The sequence below is a fragment of the Falco peregrinus genome, chromosome 5 (assembly GCF_023634155.1).
Source record: "Falco peregrinus isolate bFalPer1 chromosome 5, bFalPer1.pri, whole genome shotgun sequence".
NCBI lineage: Eukaryota > Metazoa > Chordata > Aves > Falconiformes > Falconidae > Falco > Falco peregrinus.
This window is the reverse complement of record NC_073725.1, coordinates 105225316-105243318: the sequence shown is the minus strand read 5'-3', so window position 1 is coordinate 105243318 and position 18003 is coordinate 105225316. Positions and strand designations below refer to the sequence as shown.

General features: G+C 37.0%; 1 protein-coding gene across 5 annotated transcripts in view; it reads right to left on the bottom strand.

Moving 5' to 3' along the window:
• Positions 1–18003, bottom strand: part of TASOR (transcription activation suppressor) — a 34461-nt gene that overhangs the window by 11304 nt on the left and 5154 nt on the right. For 4 of the 5 annotated variants that reach the window (XM_027794546.2, XM_027794526.2, XM_013304008.3 and 1 more), the window contains exons 2-15: positions 15137–15282; positions 13948–14040; positions 12994–13066; positions 11592–11683; positions 11095–11253; positions 9636–9763; positions 8904–8935; positions 8118–8223; positions 7578–7681; positions 7363–7466; positions 7041–7113; positions 6850–6924; positions 4470–5186; positions 2250–2692 (exon numbers count right to left, since the gene is read on the bottom strand). In XM_027794546.2, the coding sequence (XP_027650347.1) occupies positions 2250–2692; positions 4470–5186; positions 6850–6924; positions 7041–7113; positions 7363–7466; positions 7578–7681; positions 8118–8223; positions 8904–8935; positions 9636–9763; positions 11095–11253; positions 11592–11683; positions 12994–13066; positions 13948–14040; positions 15137–15282 (2345 nt within the window). The remainder of the gene's footprint in view (positions 1–2249; positions 2693–4469; positions 5187–6849; positions 6925–7040; positions 7114–7362; positions 7467–7577; positions 7682–8117; positions 8224–8903; positions 8936–9635; positions 9764–11094; positions 11254–11591; positions 11684–12993; positions 13067–13947; positions 14041–15136; positions 15283–18003) is intronic. The other variant, XM_013304004.3, reaches the window with a different exon arrangement.

Here is an 18003-nt window from a genome sequence, read left to right as displayed (position 1 = left end):
ACTAAAGCCAATTCCACAACCACCTTTAATATCCATCGAGCATTTAAGACCTTCCACTATGCATATTTCTCAATGCTTTCTCACTCAGACATTGCTAGAGGGACAGAAACAAGCCCGTCACCTTTTGCACAGTACAAGATGGGAAAATGAGGATTGCATGATCCTCACGTGCATAGAAGTAAGGAAGATTTTCCTGCCCTATAAAATGCCTACCACTATTAAAGCAGGAGAGAGAGAATACACTTTGAAGAGGCTGGACCAAGACCAATTCCCCAAACTGAAGCAATAGCTACAATTAGAGCAAAAGGATGCTTGATGACTGTAAGGCAGTAAGAATCACTTCATTGACCCTGAGGTATTGTCACTAGAAAAGGTCACTAACTCATACAGAAACAGTCACCTGAGGTAAGTTGTTGCCATTGGGGTTTTCTGTTTGCTTTTGAGATAACAGTCCACAACCATAACCACTATGTTTTATTAAGACAAGAGAGACAGGCTATCATTAAAAGGAAAATGCTCTCATTCTGCTTTTCTAGAGTAACTACTGATCGCCTGTGGATAAACAGTCTTGTTTAAGATACCTCCAACCAACTCCAAATACAAAATACAGAAAATAAAGTGAATTCTGTCACTTTCTTGCTTATGATGAGAAAGCAACAGGTGGAAAAAGGTCTTGAAATGATAAAGCCTAGGACTGATGTACTGGGTTTTAGCTTGCATTTTGGGGTGCATAAGCTTATGCAATTCTGGGTGCATAAGCTTTGAAAGAGATTGTCTCAGCTTACAACTGGGAAAAGCCTGGTCAAAAAAAGGCTCATTTCTGCACCAGAGATGGAATTTCACAATCATGACAAGTTGTCACATCTGAACCACCTATCAGTTCTTTAACCTAAAAAGGTTAAAGACTAAATAGTACACTGTTACCCTGGTTTCAGCTGGGATAGAATTAATCTTCTGAGCAGCTGGTGCAGTGCTATGGTTTGGATTTGGTGTAAGAATGATGTTGATAATAGATGGTTTTAGTTGCTGCTAGGTAGTGTTTATACTAAGTCAAGGACTTCTCAGTTTTTCAGGCCCTGCCAGCAAGAAGGCTGGAGGGGCATCAGAAACCAGGAGGGGACACGGCCAGGACAGCTGGCCTGAACCAGCCAAAGGGATATTCCACACCACAGAATGTCATGCTCAGTGTATAAACTGAGGGGATGGTTTGGCCAGGGTCTGCTGATCACTGCTCAGGGACTGGCTGGGCATCGGTCAGCAGGTGGTGAGCAATTGTACTGTGCATCAGCTGTTTTCTTCTTTCCTTTCCCTTTGGATTTTATTCCTCTCCCTTTCTCCCTCCTTTTCATTACAATTGTTCTCGTTATTTTATTATTTTTTAAAAAATCACTAAATTGTTCTTATCTCAACCCTCAAGTTTTACCTTTCTCCCAATTCTCCTCCGCATCCTGGGGCCAAGGGGAGCAGGGAACGAGTGAGCAGCTGGGTGGTACTTAGTTGCTGGGCTGGGGTTAAACCACAACAGTCGTTAATGGCCTGCTCTGCAGCCACTGCTGAGCGCGAGTCCATATGGAACAGCAACTATTGCCTTATAAGCCGCTTTTGGGCAGAGTAACAGCTAGGCAATAACTATGATGAGGAACTCTCAAATCCCTCCCTAGCCAGACTAAGAATCACCCAGAAGCAGGAGATGGAAGGCAGTGTGCAAGCTGTTACAGTAATACTATACTTGTTCCATGCAACAGCTTCACAGACTGCTAAAAAAAAAAAAACAAACCTACCACCATAAGCAAGGTGAGAGCCAGAACAGAGGATCTTTTTTCCTACAAGAGGCAGATGACAACTGCAAGGCTTCAGTCTCAACAAACATGAAAAAACACCCTCAAATACAACACCCAGCCACAGAATGACAGAAGCTTTGCTGCCTATCGCTGGAACAGCTGCCTACGGCACTTACTGTAAAGCTAGCGAGGAAGACTGACCATGGCTGCTTTCCATCTTTCAGGTATTCTTAACTATAATTTCATTACAGAAAGAGTAGACATAAGGAACCAGTACACACATCTTGAAGTTAAGAAAATTTCCATATACATTCCTACCAAACAGAAAAGCTTCTTCACAAAAAAGTGGCACAGCTTATCTATGTTCACCTATCTAAAAAAATAGTGGGTTTTTTCGTTCAGTCTCATAGTTTTTATGAAAACAGCACATTCATTATCAGCATCTATCAATATGGCAGTTTCACTTACTTTTAAACGTAGCGTGTGTTCAAGGCCTACTTCATTAGCCGAAAGCCGTAGATCAACATCAAAAGGGTAGGGCAAGCATGCCGCATCAGTTTCTAGTATCACTGGGCTCTGTGGGTCCTTAAAGTTAACATTTTCAGCCTGAGCAGTATTAGGAAGCGCATGATCATCTTTGTCCTGTGCTGGAATGGATTCATATTCATATTTTTGTCTCATATCCTCTTCAATTTCATCAGTGCTTAATCCTAAAGCTTGGTTTACAGACTGTGCCAACGATGAATCCAAGTGTCCTGCACTAGCTAGTGTTTCTAAAAGCAGTTTAATGAGGCCATGCGTGTCAGTAACAGCAGGGTCGGATACATCTTGCTGCCTCAAGTCAGTATCATGTCCACCAAGACCAGTATTAACTGAGAAAACAGAGTGTGGCGAATCCGAGGTTCTGCCCCCTTAGAATAGGGGGAGGAAGGGAAAAGTAATCCATTACTAAGTTTTAAAACGAAAGCAAAACCAGACCCAACCCAAACACCTGCCACATACCCACAGTATCCCTCTTTAGCACCAATTCATACAGTACACATAAATTTTTTTGCTAAGAAAATAAAAACAGGTAGATATTGATAAAAAAGCAATTTCTAAAACTAATAGTCTTCCCCAGACAAATCATCACATTTTTTTAGATCATTTAATATCACACTATTTTATGCTTTAATAGAAGTCACATACTATGTTCTATGTATTTTATGGAAACCTTGGAAAATTCTCCATCCCTCGTTGAGAGAAAAAGATTAGTTTGAACAAATATTTACTTCTCTCCACCCTGTCACTGTTGCTCCAGAAACTGTTGAGTATCTTAATGCTTAACCTCATAATTTATCTAAAACTAAGCATAATTCTAAAACCTTACCACGCCTATTTAAAGTAAACATAACTTCATTATGTTTATTAATTATTATTATTAAAATAATAACAGGGTTATTATTTTTCTACTTATCCCCTTGGACGAGTAAATACCACAGGTATTCATATTATCCTTGGGAAGAGACAGGCCAAGGAACTACTTCAAGTATCTGATGAACGCCTAACTCATTTATCATACATGGAAATACGGAACTGTAAGTGCTGTTTGACTAATAAAAATCTAATCATGTTTAGATACTTAAGCTCACAATATTTAGGTAAAATTTTTTGCAAGATAAATTACTTTTATGGTTATATAAAAACATGGAATTCAAACAAGAGACAGATATTGCTGTTTTGGTACCCCTGAAGGAGTTAAGTCAAAATATAGTTTTAAACAGATACCATTTTGATTACAGCCAGGCAAAAATGCATTCACATATTTTACATTAATAATCAATGTAAAAAGACCCTGAAGGTTCAGACTTCCAAGCAGGAATCCCACGTTGCCCACCCTCTGTCCCCTGCATCCACACATGCCAGTATCTTTTGCTTCTCTCAAAAGGGAAACTTATTCCTGTGATCAGCCACTCCATCTTCCAAAGTGATTCACATACACTGAGAGTGACTGGTGTTTGATGCAAATCCCCCTCTTCATGCCACCCTTCTCCCCAGTCTTCCCCCTTCTGAAGGGGGCCTGTATCACTGTCTTGAGAAAAAGGTCAGGGAAACAGAAATCAAAGTAGTTTTTTTGGCAGATCTTAAGTATCAGATAGCATCTGTGATAAATATCTGAAGTTTGCATGTAGATGATTTCACATACAGAATAATGCAATCTTAGGTTGTTTCCTCTGTCCCACTACACACATTACTGGCTATTTCAAACTTAACTGTACTCATGCTTAGAAGTTTATTTCTCCCCTTAAATCCAAATTTATTAGGTATTATATAGGGTATTGGAGCCATAAAGAAAGAATTACAGCAATGCCAGAAGTCAAACTCTGCAAGAGACATTATGATATCAACTCTGCTTAGCCTTTGGACAGTTCCACAGCTAAGCTAATTCTTTGGAAGTCTGCCTTCCTTCCAAGGAGGCAGCACAAAAGCGGCTTCCATAACAACTCCTGTTACCATGCCTCCTAGAAAAAGGCAACCTACATAAAAATAAACTTCATCTTCATTGATAGATCTCAGGGTAATGTTTAAATGAACCACCATGCGTTAAAATATCCACAGGATGCAAAAAATATTCCATCTATAAACATTACATGTTAAGTATGCTTTGAAATGCAATATTTAAAGAGGAACTCCAAAAGACATCCTTACCTTCATACTGACAACTATTCTCTGAAGGTTCACTCATTTTTAAGTATTTCCGCAAGTGTTCAGAATGTTTTTCCAGCTTCCTTTTCAGACCACTTTTATTTCTAAGGTCTTCAGAATCAGAATCTCCACCTACATTTTTTTTCCTACACTGGATTAAGTTAATAAGTTCTTTGAGTCTATCGGGATCATAATCTCCAGAATGAGGCAGTTTGTGCTTGGCAGCAGTGGCTTCATATTTTGCACGGATTCTTTTCCCAGCTTTTGCACTGGCAAATTCAGAGTCTTCTTCTGTGGCTTCATAATCTGAGATGGGACTGAACTGTTGAAGTTTCCAGTTTCCTTCCATCAGTTCCTTAGCTCTAGAAACAGGTAGTTGATATGCCTCACAACCAAAAATATAGTTTTGCAAGGAGCTGTCAATATGAGATTTATTTTTTGGAGCAGAATAAAGAAATTTTTTGTCATCCAACCGTGACTCATACCGATATAATATAAATTCTCTATATTTTCCAGAGCCACTACAGCATCTTTTCACATACTCATGTATATACTTTTCCACAACAGTATTGAAATCTGCAGTAGTGTCTTTACGAGACTGGATTAAAGCAAAATGTAGAGACTGAATAAACTTTGTGAATTCTGGAATGATTTCCTGATTTTCGTGCAAAACCATGGTAGCTGGATTTTTCTGTGTTCCAAATGGAACACTTTTTTGTGCTGCCATAGGAGAAAAGGGAATTCAGAATTAAAATCAAATCATAAAGCTATAAATAAATGATGACTCGTTAACAATATTCTGTATTACACATATTTGGTGAAACACAGTTTGGAGTGACTGTGGAAAAATAACGCAAAAGCCAAGAAATTATTTTTTTTATGAAGTAACCAGCTTTAAGGCCTACTTAAAAGTCAACCTACTCATAGTCATGATGAACTGCTCACTTCCGTAATTTTGTAATAGCCTGTAACCTACATACACATATAATTTTCAATTTAAACCACTTTACTGTCCCTTCTAGAAGGTGGCCAGCTTCAGAGGCTTACTAAGATTTACCAAGAAGCAGGCTAACAGCTCCCTGAAAGAAACAGGCCAAACATTACTCCTTTCTATGCAGTCCTGATGCACTCATTGCGCTGCTTCTAAGCTCACTGGACCTTTCTAAAGTGATTCAGCTTAGTAACCCAGCAGAAATCTATACAGTTTTTCCCCTTCCTCTGCAAAGCAATACAACTCACTAAATCAAAGAGATGCAATACAGGCATGTGCCAGGAGCAAGATTGTCCTGGGAAACTATTAGATCCTTTTACCACATCCTTGAAACAGCAGCTCAAGAAAGCACTAAGTTATATCCTTTTCTTATTTGTTTATTCACACTCTTCCTCTCTTCCAATCAGGCTGAAACTTTTCTCCATTCAACCACCTGAACACCCTGACGACTCAAGCCAGTTATTAACCTCGTGTCTGACAGAAACTGGAGCTCACACATCTTGGAAATGTCACAGCAGCAAGAACTGGAGTATTTTTAAGGAACTGGCATGCACACGCTATAATCTTATGTCTTTCCTCTTAGCCAATCTATAACTGATAAAGTTTTCACAACTGCTACTGAAATAAGAAAAATGTAAGGTGTTTATTAAAATAAGAAATACAGAGATAAGAATCTAAGAAGCTGTCAAGACTTAGGGCAAGAACCTCTTTGTAAAAGCAAAATGCCTGGAAAGAGTTATGTTTTGAGAGTATCACTTCTAACTCACAGCAGGCCAAAAAGAACTACATTCTGCTACTAGTACTACTCATTGCAAATTACAACTGTAGAAGATTCATACTTTGGGCTGAGACTATAAAGTCAAAAGTTCTACTACAGCCAAGTCCTTTCAGTCGTTTCTTATTACTTGGTTGTATCAATATGTTCTTTGCTCACTTACTCAGTTTTTGGTACTTATCTCAATTGGGGGCGGGGGTGGGGCAGGAAATCGCAGGTACATTAAAGACTTTCAGATGTTTGTCCTTAATGTTTTGATGGTTAAAGAAAGCCCTCAAACCTCTGAAATGCAATATTATACTTTCTAGTATAACTCTATTCCTATACTAACACATAGATCTCTTGGAATAGCGATGCTCAGTTCTACTAAAGTATACAATCAAAAAAATCTGAACAAATTTTTACTTTCCCAGATATGAACAAACCTACCTAAAATATGTAGTGCGATAAAATACTTTTCTGAAGAAATAAACACTTCATGAAAACCATGACCATAACCAATGCAAACTGTTATTCCTGGTTTACACTGACACACCATAACACTAAAAAGTCTTCAACAGAATATAAACTACATTTAAATAAGCATGTACAGGACACTCAACAGTGAATGCACTTACCTGAGCTTATTACACCTCTAGGTTCTGGAAACAGAAACAATGCATGTAGCATGCGGGGCCATCCAGTTTGGTGGTCTACAACACAGGAAAATAGAAACAGCTAAGAAGGAGAAAACCACTATGTTTCAAAAGACAATCGAGTACTCAAACCCCTCCCCACCTAAAAAACAAAAAACCCTGTGTATGCATACCATAAGGGGACATCATCTGCCAAGGAGAAAGAAGAAAAAGAAATCCTCTGTCCAGAAGTGGTTTCACAAGAACCTGTTTCCAAGCAAAAAAATAAAAAAAAAAAAAAGTATTCCTTTTCAAACTAAGACATCTGCTCACTACAAATACTCTTACTGTCTATAAGCTAAATTCCATCATGGATAGAGCAGTGCCCCAATATAATGCTTAAAGAGTACGACAGCTAAGGAATTCCAGCTAGACCACGGATCTTGCAGCACACCTCAATTACTAGTTAGTAAAATTATTTTTAAAAACGGGAATAGTCAAATCTGTTACACTCACAAGTTTCTCTTTCTCTAATTTTTGAAGTAACCCCTCCAAGTGACTACCAGAACGGGACTTCTCCACAACTTCATAAAGGCTACAGTACATGCCGTTCTTCAACACTGACATGATAAAAGGGTAGAAAGAGAAGGTAAGAAAAAAAGAAACAAAACTGTAATTCAGAAAACTTTTTAATATTCTGACTTTAAAAAAAATAAGCTAGAACTATTTACCTTCTTTTGCTCCTAGGTAAGTTTCTTTGTAGAACAATGCTGGTGAAATTTTTTTCTTCAATTGATCGATGCTCACAACTTTTTCAACCTCAAGCTTCTCAGGACTGGAGATGAAGTGTAGAGGGAGGAAGAAACAAAAAAAAACCCAATAAAAGACCTCTTTCCCCACCTCCAACCTTAGTCCTACCCTCATTGACCAAAGAACTATTAAATACATGCTCTTAAAAACCAGTTCCTTTGACTATCTCACGAGTCAGTGGTGTTTATTCCTGCAAAGCAGCGTGTGTCACTTGAAAAACACTCAAACAGAACACCAAAAAAAAACAAAACCAAAAAAAAAACAAACAAAAAAAGAGATGCTGACAAAGTTGTGTGCACAAATGAAGAGCTCTGCACACACACAACTGAGTCTGACATATTTAAAGCACCTAGTCAATCCATATTTTAGATTTTCATCTGAATATATCCAAAATTCATAGGTGTCTACTAGAAAGCTTTAACAAAGTAATACTTTAAACTTGTTTAAATGGTAATACTCACAGTTTGCAGGGAAGGAAAGGACATGATGCTGATTTCAAAGAAACATGGCACAAAAGTTTGCCTTTATTCCAAAGCTGTCCCCTCCATAATGTATAGTTAGATTTATCTAAATTAAGATGGAGAAAGAAAGACTTAAGTGAAGCCACTTGCCAGGTGGGACAGAAAAGGAATGGCAGTAAAGAGGCTGCTGAATGTCCAAAAGCCGTTTAGGAAAAATTTCGTACTAATACCAGACCAGCCAATAATATGTTAAATAATAAGTTAAAAGGTACCAGAAAGGGTGTTTACAATCCCATCTTGTTTTGACTTGCTTTGAGCAGAGTGAAGGAGGTTGGTATGTCTATTAAGCATGCCCTTGGTGCCAGCATCTGTGGAACTATATCCTTCACCTTAACTGTCAACCACTTTCATACATACTAATATTTTGCTTGAATGAGGTTCAAAAAAGAAAAAGCAGGACAGAGGATCATATTATTTAAGTACCATTGAACAGGAGGTTTGGGAACAGAAGGTAAGTTCTTACTGCACTGTAAGTAGAAAAGGAGGGGGAAAGAGACTTAATTCTGTTGAGTTCTGGTTTGTTGTGGTAAAAAGAAGATACACATTAAGGTGCCTGTTTGATCATCCCATATCATGATGGGACACTTGCAATCAGTATGGCACAGGATAAAACTCAGGTATACTGTCAGCATCACTGAGCTAGTTAAGACAAAACTACACGGGGGAAAAAAGTCCAAAACCTTCTGTGTCTTGTCATAAAATCAATAAATTTCAGTGCATTCTCACCTGTACCTCTATCTGCGTTGAAGCTGTTTGATCTAACAAAAAGAAAAAAAAGACAGTATGACTGGGTTGAGACAGAAACTTCTGGCTAACAAATATTACATTAAGGATACTTTATCAGTCTTAACAAAATAGCAACACTGATAATTCACTCACTAACCTCAAGCTATTGCTGCTGCAGCACCTTGTGCTATTTTAGATATTCTGATAACTATTTTTAGCACTACATGGTCCAGTCCCCACATGTGGATGCCCTCCCATCAGCATAGGTATCATATTGTATCTGTAATCAACTGCCCATTTAGATATTCTCTCCACAAGCAGTAAGATGACACCAGTGAAGAGTACAGTGACAAAGTAGACAGTATCTTTCAGAATCATTTTTTAGAATACCAAGCACGATAATGCTGCAAACATCTTTATGTCTGTGATTTTCCTCAGTTAAGCAAAAAAAAAAAAAAACCAAACTCAACGATCACTATACATGGATTCCACCTAGGCAGAAGGCAAGTAGGTGAAAAGAGCAGCAGAACTGCTTCCTACAGGGGGCCAGCCTACTGCATAAAACCGATTTTGTCACCTCTTGCTTGCATTAGAAGTATTTATTATGCCAAGTCCCTTTGACATGTCCATTCATTTCAGCACTGTTCAGCTACATCAATTCTAAGCGACTGCCAAGAGCTATGAATTCTTCGTGCTGCATGCAGTTCTTCCAAAACTCATTTCCTAGCTTACCTTGACGGGGGCAAGAATTTTGGTACTTGCACCATGTCATCTTTATAAGTAAATGAAACGACAGCATAAGGACAAACATGTCTTGGTCTTCGCCTTATCTCATCAAAGCCATATTCATAGAAATAGTACTAGAAAAAGAAGTGAACACAATGTTAAATTAGAAGTCTGGTAAACTGTACTTTGCAAATATACTAAAGATCCATGATCTTTCTTCACAGAAAGGTGTACTCTGTTTCACAGGAATAGCTTACAAAACACATTAATACAATGATTAATTATTTAAATAACCAAAGGGAGTTTGTTTGAAACCAGTTATGGCAAACATTAGCTGGTACATAAAATAAGTTTAAAATTACTATAATAAATCACATCTATCTTCCTTTCACCAACAGTCTATTTCTTCAAAAGCTGATACCTAAAATAAAGAAGCTTTTAAATGTCATTCTCATATGTATTTCATAATGCAATCAGTTAAGGTAATTTTTTCACCTTGTTCCTTTTTCAAACACTGACAGGATGGACACTACTTCAGGAGCTGATCAAGAATGAAAAAATAATTTTGCAACATTTATTTGAAAGTACATTCTTGATGAGGCAAGGGACAATTAACAAAAAAAAAATCACTGAGGAAAGTAAATATTTCTGAGTTTTGGAGCCTATTCTTAGTTCAGTCACAGAATTCTAACATTAAAAAACCCCATGATTTAAGGCAAGTTTGTAATGTGAAATAAAAACAAACATTCATCTTTAGCCATCTGATCCAGTGCCCAGCTCTGATTTACAGAAGTCAAAAGCAGCTGTAATACTGAAGAGAATGCTTTCAAGTAAGTATCCTAAAATCTATGGACTTGATGGAATAATCTGACTGCAACAGATTACTGCAGTAATGGAGATGGAACAGCTGGAGGGACAGAGATGCTTGAAATTGATTCCATTCTCTCCTCCCTCACTAACTCCCAACCTGACAATTTGGTAAGGGAAATGAAAAAAAACCAAAGGAAATAAAAAAAAAAGAAAAAAAAGAAAAACTGAAGAAAAAAAGAGGAAAAAACATTGCTGTTCTTTCCTAGCCAATGTTTCCCTTTCAGGGGTCTCGTTTAATTCCCACTAGCCAGTTCTACTTTTACACTTCATACTCCACGTATCTCCACTCCTCCTCAACCTACGCTCTAGTCCCCATGTACATTCCCTAGCCATTTCCTATTCCACCGACATCCTAATCTGAAGGAAGTCTACATCAGGTTCAGGCATATATAAAGAGAAGCAGGAAAGGCCAATTATCTTGTTCTCTTAATTTTTAATACAGGCATCTGTGGGCTACTGCTAAACATAGACCCTACTTTACAAGACATGCTCAGTATTTGCTATATCTTCAGTGATTTTATCTCGATCATTTCAAAAGCTCTGTTTCTAAAGTTCTTTTATATAAGAAGTTAAAACATGCTCAACTTTCCCCTACCTGAGTAAGTTCATAGGCTCGATAAGCCAACAAGGAGGTGACTTTATTTGCATTCTTTGAAACATGACACTCATGCTTTGGTGTTGGATCTAATGCACTCTTTACTGTCGATTCCATAGCTTTCATACCGATGTGGTCATATATGCTTTTCATTTTTCCCTGTAATAAAGCAGAAGAACTGTAAGTATAAGCTTTTTCCTGAAAACTGGCAAACTGATGGAAGAGCAGGGAAATGAAAACAGGCCATTAAAAAAAGCCATTTAGAGAAATACATTATCTTCACACTTTCAAAGAGAACAAGACATTTTCACCTTTTATAAAAAAGTATTATGCTTGATTTAAGCTCAATGTCAGTATCAGATTTTAAAGCTGATACGGTTCCAATTTCTCTCTAAGCAGATAATTGTGTAAATGGAAGCTGAATGAGTTAGGTTAAAATCACCTTTATTTTATCAGTCAGCAATACAATCCTTCAAGAATAAGCAAGATAAATTTACCTTTATTACTTTAAAGACAATCACATCTCCAGTTGCTCCAGCTTCTAGAGGATTAGGCTGTAATAAATCAGCATACCTGGAGATATATACACCTGAGAGGAGTATAAAAATATAACAAAACCCCACATTACGTTGAATGTTAAAGCATTATTGGAAGTTTAAGAACATTACATGGGATTAAAGCTCAACATATATCAAACAATAAAGACACAACAGTCTTTTTGGAATATGATCAGAGAAACGTGTAAAGGCCATGTTCACAATCTGCACCTTCAGGACAGCAGAATAAAGGTTTACTTGCATCCATTGCAGTATGAAATACCACAGCAGAAAACGGACACTAGCCCAGCTTGAAAGGAGCACACCCACATCACTGAAAGCATTGTGACCCAGAGGACAAGCCCTGCCCAAGGACTACACAAATACCGCTTTCAGGTGTTCCTTTTTTAAACAGCGTCCCACTGCACCATGTGGAGATAAGCAGTGAAGGCATCATTGAGAAATAATAGCCAGCTTTGGAACCATGAATTGACACTCAAATGGAAAGGTAAAATAATTTTCCTTTTCAACACTTCAACCATAATTTCACACATTTTAAGCCCTCATATACACAACTGTCATTTGTTGGTCTAGCTGACTACCTCAGGTGAGACAACTGTAACAACACAGGCAAGCACCCATTTTGCTTAGGTTCCTCTCATTCCAAGCCTGTATTTAGCTGCTTTGATAAATTGCTCCAGAGCCTTTACCAGCTAAAACAGTAAAACAAATAATGTGTTCATATACCTTTGTTCTGCCCCCCTTGCACCTGTTCTCATTTCAACATTGACACTGCCACCTCTGTCTCACATTAGTCTCACAGAGGATGACAAAATGATTTCTTACTTTTCTAATAGAAAAGTTTTCCAAGAGAAAGTGAATCTTGCACTTTCAAATCTCTTAACACCTTGTGATTCTTCCAAGTCTCTAATTTATCTATGTTTTTCTTGGATTTGTGAGTAAAGAACTTGAGTTCTAGCTACATCAATACTAAGCTGAGCTACTATTTCCATTAGGTATTTCTGAATGCATATACATGCATAGATTTACATACAAACACAGACAGGCACACAATCAGAGATTGCATTAATTCTTTGGTCTCCCAATTTTACTGGGAAGACATGATACATTGGTTTGATTTAAGCCAAAATGGGAATTAGGTCTTCCCTTTGAGAAAGACATTTAAACGAACTAGTCAAAAATAGATACATGTTCTGATGTCAATCAGCTTTGCTAAAAATACCTAGCTGTGATGTTCCTGCAATAAGCAATAAAAAAAGGACTGAAAGTTTACACAACTGCATCACATTATTTGCCAACTCATACCGAATAATACCAGCACATATCATGAAAAGATAGTTACCCATGGAAGGGCTGCCGAGAATTGTTATTTTGGAGTGGCCCACCTGCAGCCCCTTTTCGCAAATGCCTTGGATCTGGAGAACACACATTTTTTTAAACAAGTTTATCAGGAAAGCCAGTGTATGAACAGCACAAACAGTGAGAAACAATAATTACAGAATTTTGATTAAGCTAAAAAAAACCAAAAAAAACCCCCCACCACCCCCAAAACACTCCCAAAAAACTCTTACAAACAAAACCACCCAGAAGTATGACGACTCTGAGCTGCTGTATAAAGTGTTAACCTGTGCAAGTCACTCCGTATGAAGCAGTCACACAGACTCAACTGTATCTTAATAAAAACCAGCCTCCCTATACCTTAAACACACATTAAGAACGTTACTTGCTTTTAAGACACAAAGCAGAAGTAAACCTGCCAGATGACTGAATACTTAAAAAATCCTTGCACTGAAGCACAACAGAAAATCCCTTTCCATCACTTCAATTAAAAACATATGATCTAGAGACACTGAAGAGAAGGTCCATTTTTTAATATTACAGGTTACTTTCTCCTTAGGGTAATCCGTTCTTAACACTCAACAAAAAAAAACCCAAAACAAACCAAAAAAAACATACAGCAAAAAACAACTGCAATGAAAACATACAACATTGATTTTCAATTTAAAAAAAAATTAGCACAAAACAAATAAAAACCCACATGCCACCCAGAAAATCTACCCTTTTTTATAAAACAGAGAAGATACTTCAGAGACATGTAAATGGAGCACCCCAAATAGCAGAGAAAAAGGATTTAAACAGTGACATATCTTTCCCACCCCACCCTTCTATAACTTTCAGTGCTGAATTTTGCAAAAGTAACTTAAATATTAGTAACTGTCAATAAAAACAGTTTAAAACCCAAAACCTCTTCAATCGAAAAAGAGAAAGCATTTTATATACAGGGTTTTTTTCTTACCTGAGGTCGATCAACCATCAGAAATGCATAGGTTTCAGAAAGCTCTTTTTCTAGGCGACCATCAAATTTCAGCTCTCTGCGTTTTTCTGTGAACTATTATTACAGAAAGTTCTTAACACATGTAGACAGCTGACTGCTATCACATTCAAGTGTCTATGTTTTAAGGCCTCATCTACATTAGCAGATCCAAGTGTAAAAAAACATAAGATAATTTGAATCAGACTACAGTATGCTAAAATTAAATTTCAAAAACATTATACCTGTGGGAAATATTGGCTTAATCTGCAAAAATATAATATTATTTTTTAAGGAAAAGACACTCTTCAAACAAACCTGTGCATTAATGTTTGCAGCATAACTACTTAGAAGCATCCAACTCAATGCTTTCCATATGATCTTTGAAATTCCAGAAATAAGCCTTTATTCGCTTTTTAGGAGACAGATAATAAGAGATTATGTTGTGCATGTACTTTTGCAGTTGCAACTCACTTTTGAGGTGGTTTTCATCAGCTGCAATACTCATTAGCTGCAACCACGAGTCATAAACTTTACAGCAGCAGAAAAAAAAATGCTCCAGAATTTACCTTATAGTTTCACGATAATAATTACAGCAAACCAATTATATATTCTATTACTCCATACATTAAGCTTTTTGGCACTGGAATGGAAAACTTATTTCAGAGTTATGAAAGCAAGCCAAGGCTGGATTTAAGACACACCAGATAAGGTACAGCAGAAGCTTCAACCAAGCTGCTCCACTTACTAGTTCAAGCAATCCACTCTTTTAGGTACTACTTCTTGGAAAACAAAAAAACTACAGAGACTGTGTAAACTTGGCATCAGAACAATATTTTAACCTTAAGTTTCACAGGAAGCATCAGGCCTTTCAAATCAGACACTGCAATTATCTTTCCAGGTTATTAAACATACATAAAAATTAAGAAAATTTTTGAAAACTAAAACCACACAGAGACAAGCGATGCCAAATACAATTCTTCTTTCAGTCCTTTTGAGTATCTGGCAGGCAAGATTTTATGTTTACGCTGTAGTAAACTTGCCTGAAAAATAGCTGCTTACATTTTTGGGGATGTGTTTGCAACTGAATATAAAGCACACAAGTAGAAAATAACTTCCAGCAAATTTCATTTGACTTGTACCTTACTCAAAGTGAAGCTACAAATATACTCACTTCCTTTTCCAAAAGTTCACTATGAACTAAGCTGGCTCTCTTGTAATTAAAATTGGACACTGAACTTGGTTCCAAGTAAGACGAATGAAGAATCTTCACAACATCCTCAAATTCTCGAGAGCCTACAGCTACTGGCTGAAAAAGTGCTATAAAAGAGAACAATTAAAATCATAAGCTCCAATACACATCTGAAAAACAATTAAAAAATTTCCAGTCCATGCATAAACATATAAACATAACAGTTTATGCATAAAAATAAAAGGTTCATGATTCAATTTAGAACACAAAACACCTAAAATACTTGTAAAACATAGAATTTGGGCTAGAAAGTTTAAGTTGCCTAGAATTATAGCATCTTAAAAAAATGTTTCTTTACACTTTCTAAATACTACTCTTGAACAGCTAGTTCTCAGAAGCTTGTAAGAGAAGCACCTCAAGTCTGAATTTACCTTTTGAAAACATCTGATATATGTTGCAAAACACTGTAATTAAACTAATTAGCTCTTTTAATCAAGGACCAGGAACAAATTGCACTTCTAAAAACCTCAATAACAGTTTCATACCTTAGCCTCTCTTTAGAGCCCTTACGGCAGTTTTTGTTTGTTTGCTTATAGTAATTATGCTGAATATGAATAAATTCAATGCTGTCTTAAGGAGTCCAGTAAGCTCCTATAATTAAAAAACACACTGCCTGTGTTCATGCTTTATGATAACTGCTTTAAAAGGAAACCTCTTCATTTGCTGTTGCACAAATTCAAGTACTGAGCAAACCTTTGCCCGAGTTCACACGGTAAAGCACTCATCTCCCCAGGCTTCTTCATTTGTTTGGGTACTGAAAGTGACAAACTGATCAGAAGGGCAACCTGAGCATGGCCCAGCAGAGAATCTAAGTGCAGATTTTGAGGGCAATGTCTCAAAAAATAATACTCCTAGGGGAAAATTAACTAGTTCATTATGGCAGGTTTTCTCCTCAGGGTAAATTCCAAAATACAGAAAGCGCAGTATTTTTGTGGTATTTGCAAACTTCAGGCAGTAAGTATTTCCAGCAGATATGTCCAAGAGTGCTTTAGTTTATTTTCTTACAAAGGGCCTGTTTTTCCCTACTAAAACAAGCACCCAGACCATCACCACCTGAAGCTGCTAGAAGTTACAATAGTTAAGAATGAACTACAGTAGCACTAGTCTCATATAAAAGACAATCCACCATTACTCTAGCAGCAAATTAAATTTAATTACATCTTTAGAGTGAATCTTCAACTTCATTAAATAATATGGTAGTAGATTTAGATGATAATCTTTTCCTCATTTGCAGGAAATAATAATTGCATTAGCCTCAATATAAAATACATGTTCTAAATGAAAACTGAACTGTTTATCTAGTAAAAGTTGTATTTACACACACACTTTATAACGTAACACCATATCTGCTAACCAAAGTAAAGCAATGATTCCAACACCAGCAACAAGTAAGTGATTTTTTTAAGAGAGGAAGTTATGAAAGTGATTAAGAAACCGATCTTATATAACATCCTTTTTAGTTACAATACTTTCATTCTTGAAAGGCTAACAGCAAGACGGGACAGACGAAAGGTAACTGAAGTGAATGAAATTCTCAACTTCAGCTTAGTATTACTAAGATTGAATGCACTATACTGAAGAAAGTAACACTTATTAGAAAAATATAAAGCAAGCCTACTACAGATACACATACTGGACAGCACCTCCTGTCCCACCCCATCCGCAAACACCACTTATATCTTTCTGACAAGGAGTTACTAAACCGTAGCATTGTAACGCATGAGTTTCACACATTGCCTGTTCCTCTTCTGTGGAAAAGGACCAGTTAAGACAGAAGGTCACCAATGCCAGCTGCTTGCCCAAATTTCCTGTTTCCTTCGCAGTGATTATTGTACCTCACCCCTTCTCCCTTTTTCCCCTCTAGAAACGCATGCTCAAAACCAGCCTATTTCTTCCACCTTGAGTCCAGGCAAGTAGAAAACTCTACAGGAGTAGATAGAAAGAGTGATCACAAACTATACACAATGTCTTGCCTACTTCCCAGATGCAAATCTGGGAAGAGGCATATTATTACACCAATTAATATCCTGTCATTCATTCAAATATTAACTACATTTCCATTTGTGTTTAAATATTTCCTGGTTTGTGGAAAGTTCCAAGGAGCGAGCTGAGACAGACTTGCCCAAGAACAGCATGTCCCCCTGTTCTTCAGCTAGGGAAAACCTACATGAACTACTATCAGGTCTCAACAGATTTATGGAAGAGCTCTACCTAATCCCTTAAATTACAGAATACAGCAAATTAGAGATTTTTTTAAAGATTGTTGCAGGGGTTTTTTTCCTCAATTTCTTAGCAGAGAACCGAAAGCATGGTTTACTACCATTGTTACTTATTGTTCAGTAATATACATACTTTCTTAAATATATTTTATACCCCAAACACACCATCTACATTCACCAGAGATACTACTGAAGCTAGAAGGGCTGCTGCTACCTTTGCAGTAAAGACAGATCAAAAGTGAAACATTTTAAAGTACTTGGGCACAAAAGTCATTTTTGAGATTCCAATTTTTCAGTTTGAGAACATACAGAGCATTAAAACAAGACTGATTCCACCTAAATGATCACATCAGCTCAAGAACAAGATGTTATAACCACCTTTTACTAGAAAAAGCTTAATAATCAAAAAACTTTTTAGTAATGGAATTTCTATTCCTTTGATGTGCACTGTCCACTCAATACAAAGTGAACAAGAACTACACATATGATCTTGCTTTAGTTTACTTCATGCATAAATTAAGAGCGATTGGCTTCACAATCAGATGTCATTATTGACTGAGGAAAAAAGTA